This window comes from Pristiophorus japonicus, chromosome 7, assembly GCF_044704955.1.
Source record: "Pristiophorus japonicus isolate sPriJap1 chromosome 7, sPriJap1.hap1, whole genome shotgun sequence".
NCBI classification, from domain to species: domain Eukaryota; kingdom Metazoa; phylum Chordata; class Chondrichthyes; family Pristiophoridae; genus Pristiophorus; species Pristiophorus japonicus.
This window is the reverse complement of record NC_091983.1, coordinates 148353861-148372097: the sequence shown is the minus strand read 5'-3', so window position 1 is coordinate 148372097 and position 18237 is coordinate 148353861. Positions and strand designations below refer to the sequence as shown.

Below are 18237 nucleotides of genomic sequence, written 5' to 3'. Positions count from 1 at the left end.
GAGGGCATGACATTATATCAACATATATATTGATGCCCAAATGGGTGGCATCAACACCACCCAGACTTTGGCAAATCCTGCAATGCGCCTGTGCATTGTGGATTGACGAATGGTGTTGACGTGCCCTGCGGTAACTTGGAATGAGCCTGAGGCATAAAAGTAAAAGGTTATGAAGGCCTTAACTGATACTGTGCCGTGGGTCATCTGCAGGTCAGATTGCAGCAGATGGCATAACTCTGTCACTGACACGGGGTAGCAGAGCCTGCATTGCCATTTCCCCTGCACATTCGCAAGTATGATGTGCTTGGGTAAGGGAAGTCCACATGTGGAGCAATCAAACCTGCCTTTCATTCTCTTCCTTCCCCAAATAACACAGAGAGAAAGTTTACCTACTAAACTTTCCAAAGCTCAAATTTTGATAGTAGCGATCATAAATCTTGCTGCCAAAGTTAGGACAAACCCCTCCAAAAATAAACAAACTCCCAAAGAAAACACTGAAAATTTCATGTCTCACAAATTTGAAGTTAAACACCACTTTCATATATGTTTCAAATGAAAATACTGAAGATCCACCTTTTATATACATTCCTGTTATTTCAGTACGTGCCCAATCCTGTGAACTGATCACACAGCACATGCCCTGTGAGAAAACTGGAAAAAGTTGCCTGTACTGATTTCCATCTCATTACTAATATGGTAATATTAAAATGAAGCTCTCATACATTTTGTGCAAGAATCATTTAGGGCAGCCGAAAAGGCTGCTCAGAAGATCATACAGTGCACAATGAGTGATGGTCCAAGCAAGAGTGACTTACATCTGTTTTCCTAGTCCACAATCGTCGGTTCCATGCTGGTGGCACCAGCCTTGGCAACTGGAAAATCTATCATACAATGTTTACTTACATTATTTTTCCTGGGTTTAGAGTGACTTAACTACTGCATGCATTCTTTCCCCCAAAACTTGCATGGAGTTCTTAATAACTATGATGAACCAACTGATAAGAATCTGTTTTTGATGTTTGTTGTTCGAGAAATCCCTGAAAATATGAAGAGCCATGAAAGAGCTGATGTAATTTTAAACTTTTGATAAAAAATTTGTATAAAGGATTAAAAAAAGAATTCCATAAATTAGCATTTAAAGGTAGAAATTACTGTTGGTGATAATAGCAGATGAGCATTTCACGTAGTCACAGGACATTCCTCTATCCCCATTTTAGAGGAAGCATTAACTTGTCTATCTTAGAGGATTGTCATATGAACAGGTTAAATATTTGTCCACTATGTAATTTTCACCTTTTAATGTTTGGTTAGTGAACTTCAATCTGCTGGGAAATGAGATAAACTACAGAATGGCTACATAACTGTCTTACAGTCACACAAATTTTGGAAAATGACTATTATTGAATTTAAACATGACTAACAGTTAGGAAATTAATCAAAATATTTATCGAAAATCATTGACTATATGTTGGAAATCCCTCCCCCCCCACCCCCACATAAAAGGGAGAAAGGAAAATTAACATTGGTATAATTTTAGAGACTTATGTTTGACATCAGATTCAGCATTAGCTTGTGTAAATGGAATCAAATGAACTCCTTCAAATAAAACTGGGATTTTCTTTGTTCTCTTGAAAATATTAACAAATGTTGTATTCTCACAGTAGCAGCAGTTGGCATAGTTACTTGCTACACAGAACTGCTACTCCTGTAGAGAATTTAAGGTATGTTAGAATGCATTCATGAAAATGTAGACTACCTGTTTTTGAACTTGACTGGGACATGTTGTAAGTGGATACAGGCTTTGGCTCATTCACACAAAAATGAAAATATCAAAATCACTGCTGACGTCACATATACCCATACCCATTCACATTGCACGTGGATTGATACCTTAAACTCTACACTTCTCACATAGCTCCTATCCTGTGATGAGGCACTTGCAGTGTCTGAAGATTAGGGCAGGTAAAATAAGGAGCTGGGAGAAAGCATCCTGTTATTCCATTGGAAGCAAACGGTAGCGTTGGCCCATAAAACACCTCTTCTTTGCCTTCTGTACTGACATCCAATACCTACAAAAGAAATACAATAGAGAATTACATTTTTGTGTTTCACATATACTTTTATAAAAAATATTAAAGGTAGTCCCTCAAAATCGAGGAAAACTTGCTTCCACTCGAAGTGAATTCTTAGGCGACTGAACAATAAAAAACATATTTCTCCACAAATCACTATTGAAGCAATTTTGTAATTAAAATTAACCATGTTCTTCACTTATGTATCTTTTATATATGCACAGAACTTTGTTGTTGGTGATTAAACCCACATTCTTAGGAGCATTTTAAACTCCAAACCGAAAATATGTGTTCCTGTAACATCAGTTCGTCAAGTTCATATTTTGCAATTTTCACAACTCAGCGAGCGAGCCACAACTTTAGTTCATTATAGTTGTTGAATTTCTTCTTATTAGGTCTTTGTAGGTGTATTTCATGCAATATTTTCCATTGTATCTTGAAGATTGTTGTTAAGAGTATTACAAAAAATCCTTTAATTTCAATAAATGAATTCACAAAAAAAATATTGGGCGTGATTATACGAACCTCGACGGGTCTGTGGTGGGCAACGCGGTAGCGGGTCTCGACCCCGCTGCCGGCTCCATCCCACTCTGCGAAATGAATTTCCATTGATGGGCTCGTTAAGCAGACCAATTAGAGGAAGTGGGTCTGGTGAGGTCATTTGATGACACATCATCAGCCGGTTTCCTTAAAGGAACCAATAGCAACTTTATTTTGACAGTTATGCTGTCAGTGTTCTACAGCACTGAGGTGCTGCAAACACTGACAGAGGTGCACAAAGGCAAAGGGCTACACCCAGGCTCTCCCATGACTCTCTCCGTATACTTATGGAGGGAGTTACAGCACACCAGGAGGTCCTCTTCCCTACCCATCCCTCTGTATCTGCATTATCACATCGCCATCTCACTAGCCACTCCTCACACTCATCCTCACCCTAGTGCAATCATACCAACCAACAACACACACAAGTGTAGGCACTTGGGTGGTTTATGCAATGTTCAGGTAAATGTTAATGTGGTGTCAAACATTGAGTGGGCAAAATTCGGTTGCTACCGCCAGCTGATACCGCCCGAGTGAGGTGGCAACAGGGCACGACCGGTTGGGCAGCAGCGTTAGGCGGGGTTGCCACCTGATGGGAAATTCGGTCGTCCTTTGTCAAGGGCGTAAAGATTTGCCGCCCCGCCGACTACCGCCATGGAAATCATGACGTCAGTATGCATACAATGCCTCCTTGGCGCCAGTCTCGCCAAATTCACTTTTGCCGCCTCATTTACTGGCTGGCGGGGAACACGCCACAAAAAGTTGGTGTTCACAACTCGAGGTAAAGATTCTGCGCCGGTATTTAAAGGGAATTGCAGCCGGGCACAGAGGTCGCGGTCAATGCTGCGTTCTCTCCTCTCAGAGTGCGTAGGTGTTGGCATGCTGTGACTACTCAGCTTCACAACTAGCATTTTGCAAACATTAGTGGCTTTCAGGTCGGATACATTGGTCACTAGCACATCATGGCTACCATCTGCAACTTAATGGGGGCAGTAATGGCACACCACGTCGTCCTGCGGCAAAGACTACAGAAACGGCTTCAGGCCAATGTGGGTCCATGCCAGAGGAGAGGCCCTAGACCTCGGGCCATGAGGCCATAGAGACACAGGGTTTACCGCGCGCATTATTCTTACTTTGATATGTCCGAGGAACGGTGCATAAGAAGGCTATGGTTCCGCAAGGAGGTGGTCACGGAGCTCTGCCACCTCCTGCAGACATACCTCGAAGCTGACATCGGCACCAGGAGCTCGCTGTCAGTGGCATTGAAAGTGACAGTTGCCATCAACTTCTATGCTACTGGCTCCTTCCAGTCTCCTGTAGGTGATATATGCAACATCTCGCAGTTTGCAGTACATTGCTGCATTCGCCAGGTGACCGACGCTCTCTACAGCCGACGTATGGACTACATAAAGTTCAGCATGTCCAGGGAAGACCTGGATGAGCACTCCCGTGGCTTTGCCAGGATAGCGGGCTTCCCCATGGTTCAGAGGGCCATTGGTTGTATGCATGTGGCATTGTGGGCCCCGCCTCACCTGGCCAGCCTATTCATCTGGCCATCTGCGGAAGACATCGCATCCCACCCTCCAAGCCTCCGTGTATATAAATGGCAAAACAAGATTGTGACAAACTTAACACATTTTTATTTGCAACAGAAACCATAGTGGGCTGTAAAGAAGCACTAAAGGGCTCCATCATCCACAGCAAACAATAATTGAAACCAGACCCCTTGAAACATTATCATCCACATCCACGTGCAACTATTCACATTACTTCATAATGGAACAAGGACAGTATCTCTGGCCAACATCTCACAATTCTTTCATGGCTCATGCAAGTGGAAATATTGACATGAGTTCAGATTCAAACAAGGTCACCATATCTGACCACTATCATACAATTCTTTATTGGCTCATCCAACTACAACGATTTACATTAGTTCATATTCGAGCAAGGTGACCATTTCTGGCCACCAGTTCACACCTATATTTACTGGCTCTTTCTCAGTGCTTTCCCACCCCTTGCCTTCTCCCCTCTCCCAACACTGCTCATCCTCAATGCGGTCTCAGTGCCTGCAGCAAGGCTGGTGGGAAGTCACTGTGTTGGCGCCGCTGACACAGCTGATGGCCGAGCAGAACATTCCACACCAGCTCAGACCCTGGAAGGCCCGGCTGTGGACTGCATCACCTCAGCATGGGCGGCAGCACTCTGTGGTGGATGGGTTGCAGAAAGTGGCAGGGGCAAGGGAGGAATGATGTTGTCCTGAGAGAGAACATCACGTTCCAACAGGCCCCCACACGCTGTTACTCCCCTGGGGCAGAGCCTCAGCATCTGGAGCTATCTGGCTGAGCAGAGATTGTTGCCGTGCTTCGCCAATATTAGTTCCCCGTGCAACTAATGTGGCCCCAGACACGCTGGCAGTGGTCAGTACCTGCATGGATTCGAGTTGGTTCTGCACCAGGGCAGACTATTGTCATGTTTGTAACGACAATGTAACACCACTGTATTACTGTATACACTCAACTGAGATGCATACGTTGACCACAAGGGGTGAACTTGTGGGAGCCACTCCTTACCTGATCACACAGGTATATAAAGGGAGGTCCCACGCTGGGTCATCACTTCTGGAGACCTGTAATAAAGAGTTAAAGTCACAGAGTGGCGTTGTCCCTGGAATGTGCCTCGTGTGGTTTCATGCTGTAGAGTAAGGATTTTACATTGGCGACGAGAAACGGGAATTCACAACCCACAAGAATGGCCACCGGTAGCACAAAGGAACGGTACTGTGTTGGGGAAGACTGGGACGATTTTGTCGTGAGGCTTCAGCAAAGCTTCGTAACGAAAGACTAGGGGATGCAGCGGCCGACAAGCGACAGGCTCATCTCCTGACCAGCTGCGGGCCAAAGACTTATGCGCTCATGAAGGACTTACTGGCACCCGAAAAGCAGTCGGACAAAACTTTTGAAGAGCTCAGCAAACTAATCGGGGAGCACCTCAAACCGGCGAGCAGCATACACATGGCTCGACACAGATTCTACACCCACCGACGCCGTGAAGGACAGAGCATACCGGACTTTGGAGCGGACCTTCGGCATTTGGCCAGCCTCTGTCAGTTCACAGACGCCTGCAGGGGGGAGATGCTAAGGGACTTCTTCATCGAGGGTATCGGTCATGCGAGAATTTTTTGCAAGTTAATTGAGACCAAGGACTTGACCTTGGAAGCGGCGGCGTTGTTAGCTCAAACTTTCATGGCGGGGGAGGAAGAGATGAAAATGATTTATGCGTGTAATTCTGCCTCTAACGCGGCGATGGATCAGGGAGTCAACATCATAAATGCTACTCAGAGCCCCGCAGGCAGGCAGGGGCAGTCCGACATTTACCAGGCAGCAATCGATCCCAGAGCAGGATCTCAACAGAGACAATGGCAGGCTGAACAGACGTTCACACCATCACAGTGGACAATGCGGCCCGGGATGGTGCCATTGACACCCACTAATAGGGTACTTAAGAGCAGTCAAAGGGACAGTCAGCGCAGAATTCCTGGCTATAGTCCCTTTGTTCCCAACAATGGAAACTTTAACTCATGCTGGAGGTGTGGGGGAAAACACTCAGCCAGATCTTGCAGATTCCAACATTTTGTCTGCAGAAACTGCAATCTCAGCGGCCATTTAGCTCGAATGTGTAGATAACCTGCAACCAGACTGATATATGAGACAGAGGGACCAGAAGAGGGTTCTGTGAGGCAGGATGACTTTTGGGGCAAATTGATGGACGCCAAGGTTCAGCGGGTCCATGCGGCGAATATTCACAGTTCATACACCAAAACGCCACCAATGATGATGAGGGTTTTGTTGAACGACATCCCGGGACATAAGAACATAAGAATTAGGAACAGGAGTAGGCCATCTAGCCCCTCGAGCCTGCTCCGCCATTCAACAAGATCATGGCTGATCTGGCCGTAGACTCAGCTCCACTTACCCGCCCGCTCCCCATAACCCTTAATTCCCTTATTGGTTAAAAATCAATCTATCTGTGATTTGAATACATTCAATGAGCTAGCCTCAACTGCTTCCTTGGGCAGAGAATTCCGCAGATTCACAACCCTCTGGGAGAAGAAATTCCTTCTCAACTCGGTTTTAAATTGGCTCCCCTGTATTTTGAGGCTGTGCCCCCTAGTTTTAGTCTCCCCGACCAGTGGAAACAACCTCTCTGCCTCTATTTTGTCTATCCCTTTCATTATTTTAAATGTTTCTATAAGATCACCCCTCATCCTTCTGAACTCCAACGAGTAAAGACCCAGTCTACTCAATCTATCATCATAAGGTAACCCCCTCATCTCTGGAATCAGGCCAGTGAATCGTCTCTGTACCCCCTCCAAAGCCAGTATATCCTTCCTGAAGTAAGGTGACCAAAACTGCACGCAGTACTCCAGGTGCGGCCTCACCAATACTCTGTACAGTTGCAGCAGGACCTCCCTGCTTTTGTACTCCATTCCTCTCGCAATGAAAGCCAACATTCCATTTGCCTTCCTGATTACCTGCTGCACCTGCAAACTAACTTTTTGGGATTCATGCACAAGGAACTCTCCTGATCTTTGGGCACCCTGTGCGGAGGGGAGCGGGTAGGTCCGAGGGCCTCCTCGTAGGACTGCTCCTGGGCACGGCCAAGGGTGCCATCAGCCGGTCCAGGCAGCGGGCGGTCGAGGGGGTCGTTCAACCTGATTGCCTGCCTCTCTTCCGCTCTTACATCCGGTCCAGGGTGTCCTTGGAGATGGAGCACGCGGTGTCCACCGGTACGCTCGCGGCCTTCCGCGAGAGGTGGGCACCGGAGGGACTGGAGTGGATCATCACGCCCGGCAACCAAATTTTAATTTGATTTTACGTTTTAAAGTTTAATTTGTTTTCATTGCCGGTGCTTTTAGTGTCCCCCTCCCCTTTTATAGGGGGCACTGGAAAAAAGGAAAATTTGATTTTAGTGCCCCAAAAAAAAAACCCAAAAAAACAAAAAAACAAAAAAAAAAGGAAAAAAAAGGGCCTTGTAAATGTCTGCTGTGTCACCCAGGCGGGTGGCATGGTTTTAATGTTTTTGTTTTTGCAGGTAAACTCAAAAGAGTTTCATGCACAAGGAGTTCCATTATTTGAAGGGGCTGCTCCTGAAATTCTGGCTGCACTTCAGTCCCACTCTCCTGATCTTTGGGCACCCTGTGCGGAGGGGAGCGGGTAGGTCTGAAGGCCTCCTCGTAGGACTGCTCCTGGGCACGGCCAAGGGTGCCATCAGCCGGTCCAGGCAGCGGGCGGTCGAGGGGGTCGTTCAACCTGACTGCCTGCCTCTCTTCCGCTCTTACATCCGGTCCAGGGTGTCCTTGGAGATGGAGCACGCGGTGTCCACCGGTACGCTCGCGGCCTTCCGCGAGAGGTGGGCACCGGAGGGACTGGAGTGCATCATCACGCCCGGCAACCAAATTTTAATTTGATTTTACGTTTTAAAGTTTAATTTGTTTTAATTGCCGGTGCTTTTAGTGTCCCCCTTCCCTTTTATAGGGGGCACTGGGGAAAATTGTGATTTTAGTGCCCCAAAAAAAAAACCAAAAAAAGAAAAACGCAAAAAAAAACAAAAAAAGGGGGGAAAAAAAAAAAAAAGGGCCTTGTAAATGTCTGGAGTGTCACCCAGGTCGGGTGGCACCGTTTAATGTTTTATGTTTTCGCAGGTAAACTCAAAAGAGTTTCATGCACAAGGACCCCCAGGATGTTGTAATTTCTCCCCATTCAAATAATATTCCCCTTTACTGTTTTTTTCCCCCAAGGTGGATGACCTCACATTTTCCGACATTGTATTCCATCTGCCAAACCTTAGCCCATTCGCTTAACCTATCTAAATCTCTTTGCAGCCTCTCAGTGTCCTCTACACAACCCGCTTTCCCACTAATCTTTGTGTCATCTGCAAATTTTGTTATACTACACTCTGTCCCCTCTTCCAGGTCATCTATGTATATTGTAAACAGTTGTGGTCCCTGCACCGATCCCTGTGACACACGACTAACCACCGATTTCCAACCCAAAAAGGACCCATTTATCCCGACTCTCTGCTTTCTGTTAGCCAGCCAATTCTCTATCCATGCTAATACATTTCCTCTGACTCCGCGTACCTTTATCTTCTGCAGTAACCTTTTGTGTGGCACCTTATCGAATGCCTTTTGGAAATCTAAATACACCACATCCATCGGTTCACCTCTATCCACCATGCTCGTTACATCCTCAAAGAATTCCAGTAAATTAGTTAAACATGATTTCCCCTTCATAAATCCATGTTGCGGCTGCTTGATTGCACTATTCCTATCTCGATGTCCTGCTATTTCTTCCTTAATGATAGCTTCAAGCATTTTCCCCACGACAGATGTTAAACTAACTGGCCTATAGTTACCTGCCTTTTGTCTGCCCCCTTTTTTAAACAGAGGCATTACATTAGCTGCTTTCCAATCTGCTGGTACCTCCCCAGAGTCCAGAGAATTTTGGTAGATTATAACGAATGCATCTGCTATAACTTCCGCCATCTCTTTTAATACCCTGGGATGCATTTCATCAGGACCAGGGGACTTGTCTACTTTGAGTCCCATTAGCCTGTCCAGCACTACCCCCCTAGTGATAGTGATTATCTCAAGGTTCTCCCTTCTCACATTCCCGTGACCAGCAATCTTTGGCATGGTTTTTGTGTCTTCCACTGTGAAGATCAAAGCAAAATAATTGTTTAAGGTCTCAGCCATTTCCACATTTCCCATTATTAAATCCCCCTTCTCATCTTCTAAGGGACCAACATTTACTTTAGTCACTCTCTTCCTTTTTATATATCGGTAAAAACTTTTACTATCTGTTTTTATGTTTTGCGCAAGTTTACTTTCGTAATCTATCTTTCCTTTCTTTGTTGCTTTCTTAGTTATTCTTTGCTGTCGTTTAAAATTTTCCCAATCTTCTAGTTTCCCACTAACCTTGGCCACCTTATACGCATTGATTTTTAATTTGATACTCTCCTTTATTTCCTTGGTTATCCACGGCTGGTTATCCCTTCTCTTACCGCCCTTCTTTTTCACTGGAATATATTTTTGTTGAGCACTATGAAAGAGCTCCTTAAAAGTCCTTCACTGTTCCTCAATTGTGCCACCGTTTAAGTCTGTGTTTCCAGTCTACTTTAGCCTACTCTGCCCTCATCCCACTGTAGTTCCCTTTGTTTAAGCATAGTACGCTCATTTGAGACACTACTTCCTCACCCTCAATCTGTATTACAAATTCAACCATACTGTGATCACTTATTCCGAGAGGATCTTTTACTAGGAGATCGTTTATTATTCCTGTCTCATTACACAGGACCAGATCTAAGATAGCTTGCTCCCTTGTAGGTTCTGTAACATACTGTTCTAAGAAACAATCCCGTATGCATTCTATGAATTCCTCCTCAAGGCTACCCCGTGCTATTTGTTTTGACCAATCGATATGTAGGTTAAAATCCCCCATGATTACTGCCGTTCCTTTTTCACATGCCTCCATTATTCCCTTTATTATTGTCCGCCCCACCGTGAAGTTATTATTTGGGGGCCTATGAACTACGCCCACCAGAGACTTTTTCCCCTTACTGTCTCTAATCTCCACCCACAATGATTCAACATTTTGTTCATTAGAGCCAATATCATCTCTCACAACTGCCCTGATATCATCCTTTATTAACAGAGCTACCCCACCTCCTTTCCCTTCTTGTCTATCCTTCTGAATTGTCAGATACCCCTGTATGTTTAATTCCCAGTCTTGGCCACCCTGCAACCACATTTCTGTAATGGCCACCAAATCATACCCATTTGTAATGATTTGTGCCAGCAACTCATTTACTTTATTTCGAATGCTGCGTGCGTTTAGGTAGTGTTTTAATCCTAGTTTTTAAACCATGATTTTTAGTTTTGACCCCTCCTGCAGCCCCTTTATAGTCATACATATTGTCCCTTCCTATCACCTTGTGATTTACATTTACCCCAATGCTACTCTGCTCTGTTGCCTCCTCCCTTTTGCATTCTTTCTTGGGGTCCGGTTCATCTGAGCTCTCACCCACTCTAACTAGCTCAGAGCCCTCTCCTGGGTTCCGAATACTGCTCGCATTGAGGCACCGAGCTTTAATGCTTGGCTTTTTATTACACTTTGACCCTTTAGAATTTTGCTGTACAGTGGCCCTTTTTGTTTTTTGCCTTGGGTTTCTCTGCCCTCCACTTTTGCTCATCTCCTTTCTGTACACATGGAGCTGGACACTGGGGCCAGCCAGTCACTCATGGGCATTCAGCAATTCATAGAAACATAGAAAATAGGTGCAGGAGTAGGCCATTCAGCCCTTCTAGCCTGCACCGCCATTCAATGAGTTCATGGCTGAACATGCAACTTCAGTACCCCATTCCTGCTTTCTCGCCATACCCCTTGATCCCCCTAGTAGTAAGGATGACATCTAACTCCTTTTTGAATATATTTAGTGAATTGGCCTCAACAACTTTCTGTGGTGGAGAATTCCACAGGTTCACCACTCTCTGGGTGAAGAAGTTTCTCCTCATCTCGGTCCTAAATGGCTTACCCCTTATCCTTAAATTGTGACCCCTGGTTCTGGACTTCCCCAACATTGTGAACATTCTTCCTGTATCTAACCTGTCTAAACCCATCATAATTTTAAACGTTTCTATAAGGTCCCCTCTCATTCTTCTGAACTCCAGTGAATACAAGCCCAGTTGATTTAGTCTTTCTTGGTAGGTCAGTCTCGCCATCCCGGGAATCAGTCTGGTGAACCTTCGCTGCACTCCCTCAATAACAAGAATGTCCTTCCTCAGGTTAGGAGACCAAAACTGTACACAATACTCCAGGTGTGGCCTCACCAAGGCCCTGTACAACTGTAGGAACACCTCCCTACACCTGTACTCAAATCCCCTCGCTATGAAGGCCAACATGCCATTTGCTTTCTTAACCGCCTGCTGTACCTGCATGCCAACCTTCAATGACTGATGTACCATGACACCCAGGTCTCGTTGCACCTTCCCTTTTCCTAATCTGTCACCATTCAGATAATAGTCTTTCTCTCTGTTTTTACCACCAAAGTGGACAACCTCACATTTATCCACATTATACTTCATCTGCCATGCATTTGCCCACTCACCTAACCTATCCAAGTCGCTCTGCAGCCTCAAAGCATCCTCCTCGCAGCTCACACTGCCACCCAACTTAGTGTCATCCGCAAATTTGGAAATACTGCATTTAATCCCCTCGTCTAAATCATTAATGTACAATGTAAACAGCTGGGGCCCCAGCACAGAACCTTGCGGTACCCCACTACTCACCACCTGCCATTCTGAAAAGTACCCATTTACTCCTACTCTTTGCTTCCTGTCTGACAACCATTTCTCAATCCATGTCAGCACACTACCCCCAATCCCATGTGCTTTAACTTTGCACATTAATCTCTTGTGTGGAACCTTGTCGAAAGCCTTCTGAAAGTCCAAATATACCACATCAAATGGTTCTCCCTTGTCCACTCTACTGGAAACATCCTCAAAAAATTCCAAAAGATTTGTCAAGCATGATTTCCCTTTCACAAATCCATGCTGACTTGGACCTATCATGTCACCTCTTTCCAAATGCGCTGCAATGACATCCTTAAAAATTGATTCCATCATCTTATCCACGACCGATGTCAGACTGACCGGTCTATAATTCCCTGTTTTCTGTCTCCCTCCTTTTTTAAAAAGTGGGGTTACATTGGCTACCCTCCACTCGATAGGAACTGATCCAGAGTCAATGGAATGTTGGAAAATGACTGTCAATGCATCCGCTATTTCCAAGGCCACCTCCTTAAGTACTCTGGGATGCAGTCCATCAGGCCCTGGAGATTTATCGGCCTTCAATCCCATCAATTTCCCCAACACAATTTCCCGACTAATAAAGATTTCCCTCAGTTACTCCTCCTTACTAGACCCTCTGACCCTTCTTATATCTGGAATGTTGTTAGTGTCCTCCTTAGTGAATACCGAACCAAAGTACTTGTTCAATTGGTCCGCCATTTCTTTGTTCCCCGTTATGACTTCCCCTGATTCTGACTGCAGGGGACCTACGTTTGTCTTTACTAACCTTTTTCTCTTTACATATCTATCGAAACTTTTGCAATCCGTCTTAATGTTCCCTGCAAGCTTCTTCTCGTACTCCATTTTCCCTGCCCTAATCAAATCCTTTGTCCTCCTCTGCTGAGTTTTAAATTTCTCCCAGTCTCCGGGTTCGCTGCTATTTCTGGCCAATTTGTATGCCACTTCCTTGGCTTTAATACTATCCCTGATTTCCCTTGATAGCCACGGTTGACCCACCTTCGCTTTTTTATTTTTATGCCAGACAGGAATGTACAATTGTTGTAGTTCATCCATGCGGTCTCTAAATGTCTGCCATTGCCCATCCACAATCAACCCCTCAAGTATCATTCGCCAATCTATCCAAGCCAATTCACGCCTCATACCTTCAAAGTTACCCTTCTTTAAGTTCTGGACCATGGTCTCTGAATTAACTGTTTCATTCTCCATCCTAATGCAGAATTCCACCATATTATGGTCACTCTTCCCCAAGGGGCCTCGCACAACGAGATTGCTAATTAATCCTCTCTCATTACACAACACCCAGTCTAAGATGGCCTCTCCCCTAGTTGGTTCCTCGACATATTGGTCTAGAAAACCATCCCTTATGCACTCCAGGAAATCCTCCTCAACCGTATTGCTTCCAGTTTGGTTAGCCCAATCTATGTGCATATTAAAGTCACCCATTATAACTGCTGCACCTCTATTGCATGCACCCATAATTTCTTGTTTGATGCCCTCCCCAACATCACTACTACTGTTTGGAGGTCTGTACACAACTCCCACTAACGTTTTTTGCCCTTTGGTGTTCTGCAGCTCTACCCATATAGATTCCACATCATTCAAGCTAATGTCATTCCTAACTATTGTATTAATCTCCTCTTTAACCAGCAATGCTACCCCACCTCCTTTTCCTTTTATTCTATCCTTCCTGAATGTTGAATACCCCTGGATGTTGAGTTCCCAGCCCTGATCATCCTGGAGCCACATCTCCGTAATCCCAATCACATCATATTTGTTAACATCTATTTGCACAGTTAATTCATCCACCTTATTACGGATACTCCTTGCATTAAGACACAAAGCCTTCAGGCTTGTTTTTTTTAAACACCCTTTGTCCTTTTAGAATTTTGTTGTACAGTGGCCCTTTTTGTTCTTTGTCTTGCGTTTCTCTGCCCTCCACTTTTTCTCATCTCCTTTCTGTTTTTTGCTTTTGTCTCCTTTTTGTTTCCCTGTGTCTCCCTCCATTGGTTCCCATTCCCCTGCCATATTAGTTTAACTCCTCCCCAACAGCACTAGCAAACACTCCCCCGAGGACATTGGTCCCGATCCTGTCCAGGTGCAGACCGTCCGGTTTGTACTGGTCCCACCTCCCCCAGAACCGGTTCCAATGCCCCAGGAATTTGAATCCCTCCCTGCTGCATCACTGCTCAAGCCACGTATTCATCTGCGCTATCCTGCGATTCCTACTCTGACTAGCACGTGGCACTGGTAGCAATCCCAAGATTACTACTTTTAAGGTCCTACTTTTTAATTTAGCTCCTAGCTCCTTAAATTCGTTTCGTAGGACCTCATCCCTTTTTTTGCCTATGTCGTTGGTACCAATGTGCACCACTGCAACAGGCTGTTCTCCCTCCATTTTTAGAATGTCCTGCACCCGCTCCGAGTCATCCTTGACCCTTCCACCAGGGAGGCAACATACCATCCTGGAGTCTCGGTTGCGGCCGCAGAAACGCCTATCTATTCCCCTAACAATTGAATCCCCTATCACTATCGCTCTCCCACTCTTTTTTCCTGCCCTCCTGTGCAACAGAGCCAGCCACGGTGCCATGAACTTGGCTGCTGCTGCCCTCCCCTGATGAGTCATCTCCATCAACAGTACTCAAAGCAGTGTATCTGTTTTGCAGGGGGATGACCACAGGGGACCCTTGCACTACCTTCTTTGCACTGCTCTTCCTGCTGGTCTTCCATTCCCTATCTGGCTGTGGACCCTTCTCCTGTGGTATGACCAACTCGCTACACGTGCTACTCACGTCATTCTCAGCATCGTGGATGCTCCAGAGTGAATCCACCCTCAGCTCCAACTCCGCAACGCTGACCGTCAGGAGCTGCAGGTGGATACACTTCCCGCACACGTAGTCGTCAGGGACACTGGAGTCGTCCCTGAGTTCCCACATGATACAGGAGGAGCATAACACGCTCGAGAAGCTATGGCCACTCAAAGCCAGTCGACCCAAATTAGAACGTATTGAGACACAATTACGGACTTACACCAATGAAATCATTCTGGTGCTGGGCAGTGCAATGATGGCTGTCACACACAATGGGCTAGTGAACCGGCTGCCAATCTGGATTGTCCCGGGCAATGGTCCCGCTCTGTTGGGGAGGAGCTGGTTAGCCAAGATGAACTGGAAATGGGGGCATGTTCACGCAATGTCCTCGGTGGAGCGAAGTTCGTGCTCACAAGTCCTACAACAATTCGAGTCACTATTTCAACTGGGCATCGGGACTTTCAAAGGCACTAAAGTCGTGATACACATTACCCCGGACGCCAGGCCAGTGCACCACAAAGCCAGAGCGGTGCCGTATGTGATGCGGGAAAAAAATCGAGAGCGAATTGGACCGGCTGTTGCGAGAGGGCATCATCTCGCCTGTTGAATTCAGTGACTGGGCAAGCCCCATCGTTCCCGTTCGAAAAGCGGATGACTCTGTCAGGATCTGTGGTGACTACAAGGCCACCATCAATCGGGTGTCCCTACAAGACCAATACCTGCTCCCAAGAGCGGAGGATCTTTTCGCCACGCTGGCAGGCGGCAAGCTGTTCACCAAGTTGGACCTCACTTCAGCCTATATGACCCAGGAACTGGCCGATGAATCCAAATTACTGACCACCATCACCACGTACAAGGGATTGTTTGCATATAACAGGTGCATGTTTGGCATTCGATCAGCAGCCGCGATTTTTCGACGTGACATGGAAAGCCTGCTTAAATCCATTCCTGGAACGATCGTATTCCAGGATGACATTCTCATCATGGGTCGAGATACCGAGTAACACCTCCACAACCTGGAGGAGGTGTATGCCGACTGGACCGGGTAGGCCTGCTACTCAAGAAGTCTAAATGTATGTTTTTAGCTCCTGAGGTTGAGTTTCTGGCAGGAGGGTTGCTGCAGATGGGATTCGGCCCACCGAATCCAAAACAGAGGCGATTCGACGAGCACCCAGGTCCTGCAACACATCGGAGCTGCGTTCATCCCTGGGACTGTTGAACTATTTCGGGAACTTTCTGCCGAACTTGAGCACGTTGTTGGAGCCGCTACACATGCTCCTGCATAAGGGTTGCGATTGGTTTTGGGGGGACTGTCAGGAACGGGCTTTTGATCGAGCGTGAAACCTACTTTGTTCAAACAAGCTGTTGACCCTGTACGACCCCTGTAAAGGTTTAGTTCGGACTTGTGATGCATCGTCCTATGGGGTTGGGTGCATGTTACAGCAGGGTAATGCTGAGAGTCAGCAACAACCTGTGGCTTATGCCTCCAGTTCGCTCTCTCAAGCAGAACGGGGATATGGCATGGTCGAGAAGGAAGCGCTTGCATGTGTCTATGGTGTAACAAAATGCATCAGTACCTCTTCGATAGGAAGTTTGAATTAGAGACGGACCACAAGCCACTCACATCCCTGTTGTCAGACAGCAAGGCTGTCAATGCCAACGCATCAGCTCGCATAAAGTGGTGGGCCCTCACGCTAGCTGCTTATGACTACTCCATCCGGCACCGGCCCGGCACTGAAAACTGCGCTGACGCACTCAGCAGGCTCCCACTGGCCACCACCGAGGGGGCAGCTGAGCAAAGCGCTGAGATGGTCATGGCTGTCGATGCCTTTGACAGTGCAGGCTCCCCCATTACAGCCCGCTAGATCAAAAACTGGACAAACAGAGATCCCCTCCTATCCTTGATTAAGAAATGTGCCCTGACTGGGGATTGGGCGCCCGCACACGGAGCATGCCCCGAGGTCGTTGGACCGTTCCACAGGCGGATGGATGAGCTCTCCATCCAAGCCGACTGCCTATTATGGGGAAGCTGGGTAGTCATGCCCCAGAAGGGCAGGGAGGCATTCATCAGGGAACTCCACAGCGAGCACCCAGACATTGTGATGATGAAGGCCATTGCCCGGTCACACGTTTGATGGCCTGGAATTGATTCAGACCTGGAACACTGTGTTCGCAGGTGCACGACCTGTGCCCAGCTGGGTAATGCCCCCAGGGAGGCCCCGCACAGCCCGTGGCCCTGGCCCACCAAGCCATGGTCACGCATTCACGTTGACTACGCAGGCCCATTCATGGGGAAGATGTTCCTCATTGTAGTAGATGCGTACTCGAAATGGATCGAGTGCATCATCCTGAATTCATGCACGTCATCCACCACCGTGGAAAGCCTACGTGCAATCTTTGCAACCCATGGCTTGTCGGACATCCTGGTTCGTGACAATGGCCGTGTTTCACGAGCTATGAATTCCGGGGGTTTATGTCGGGCAATGGCATCAACCACATCAGGACTGCGCTGTTCAAGCCGGCCTCCAATAGCCAGGCGAAATGGGCAGTCCAAATCATTAAGCAAGATATGCTCAGGATTCAAGGACCCTCCCTACAATGCCGCCTATCGCGCCTTCTGCTGGCCTATAGATCCCGACCGCACTCGCTCACGGGGGTCCCGCCCGCAGAGCTACTCATGAAACGGACATTCAAAACTCAGTTGTCCCTCATCCACCCAGTCCTGACCGACATAGTTGAGGGCAAGCGCAAGTCACAAAACGAGTACCATGACCGTAATTCAAGGGGGAGATGTATAGAAATAAATGATCCTGTATTCGTCCTCAATCACGCCATGGGGCCCAAATGGCTTGAGGGTACTGTAATTGGCAAAGAGGGGAATAGGATCACTGTGGTAAAACTCAAACAATGGGCAGATATCCCGTAAGCATCTGGACCAAGTAAAAAAAAGGTTCAGCATGGACACGGAGGAACCTGAAGAAGACCATGAGATGGAGCTCACAACACCGCCAGCGAACGTCAACAAGAGCAATCGGAAGAATGCACAGTCCCTGAGGTCAGCCCGGGCAGGTCGGAATCACCACAGGTGACAGACACTTACATCAGCGTCCAACAACCAGAGCCCCAACTGCGGCGCTCCATGAGGGAGCGTAGACCACCTGGAAGACTGAACCTATGATCCCAGTAAGACTTTGAGGGGGGGGTGGGGGGTGGGGAAGGTGATATCATGTTTGTAACTACAATGTAACACTACTGTATTACTTATACACTCAACTGAGATGCACACCTTGACCACAGGGGGTGAACTTGTGGGAGACACTCCTTACCTGATCACACAGGTATATAAAGGGAGGTCCCATGCAGGGTCATCATTTCTCGAGTCCTGTAATAAAGAGTCAAGGTCACAGAGTGGCCTTGTCCCTGGAATGTGCCTCGTGTGGTTTCATGC

The 18237-nt window shown here is 46.8% G+C and overlaps 1 protein-coding gene across 6 annotated transcripts in view; it reads right to left on the bottom strand.

Moving 5' to 3' along the window:
- Positions 1-666: 666 nt before the first annotated feature.
- Positions 667-18237, bottom strand: part of klhl32 (kelch-like family member 32) — a 478483-nt gene continuing 460912 nt past the window's right edge. For 5 of the 6 annotated variants that reach the window (XM_070885400.1, XM_070885397.1, XM_070885403.1 and 2 more), the window contains 2 exons: positions 1891-2069; positions 667-1037 (listed from right to left, as the gene is read on the bottom strand). In XM_070885400.1, coding sequence (XP_070741501.1) covers positions 1908-2069 — 162 coding nt within the window. In that variant the 3' untranslated portion in view covers positions 667-1037; positions 1891-1907. Of the gene's footprint in view, positions 1038-1575; positions 2070-18237 lie in introns of those variants that run through there. The other variant, XM_070885399.1, reaches the window with a different exon arrangement.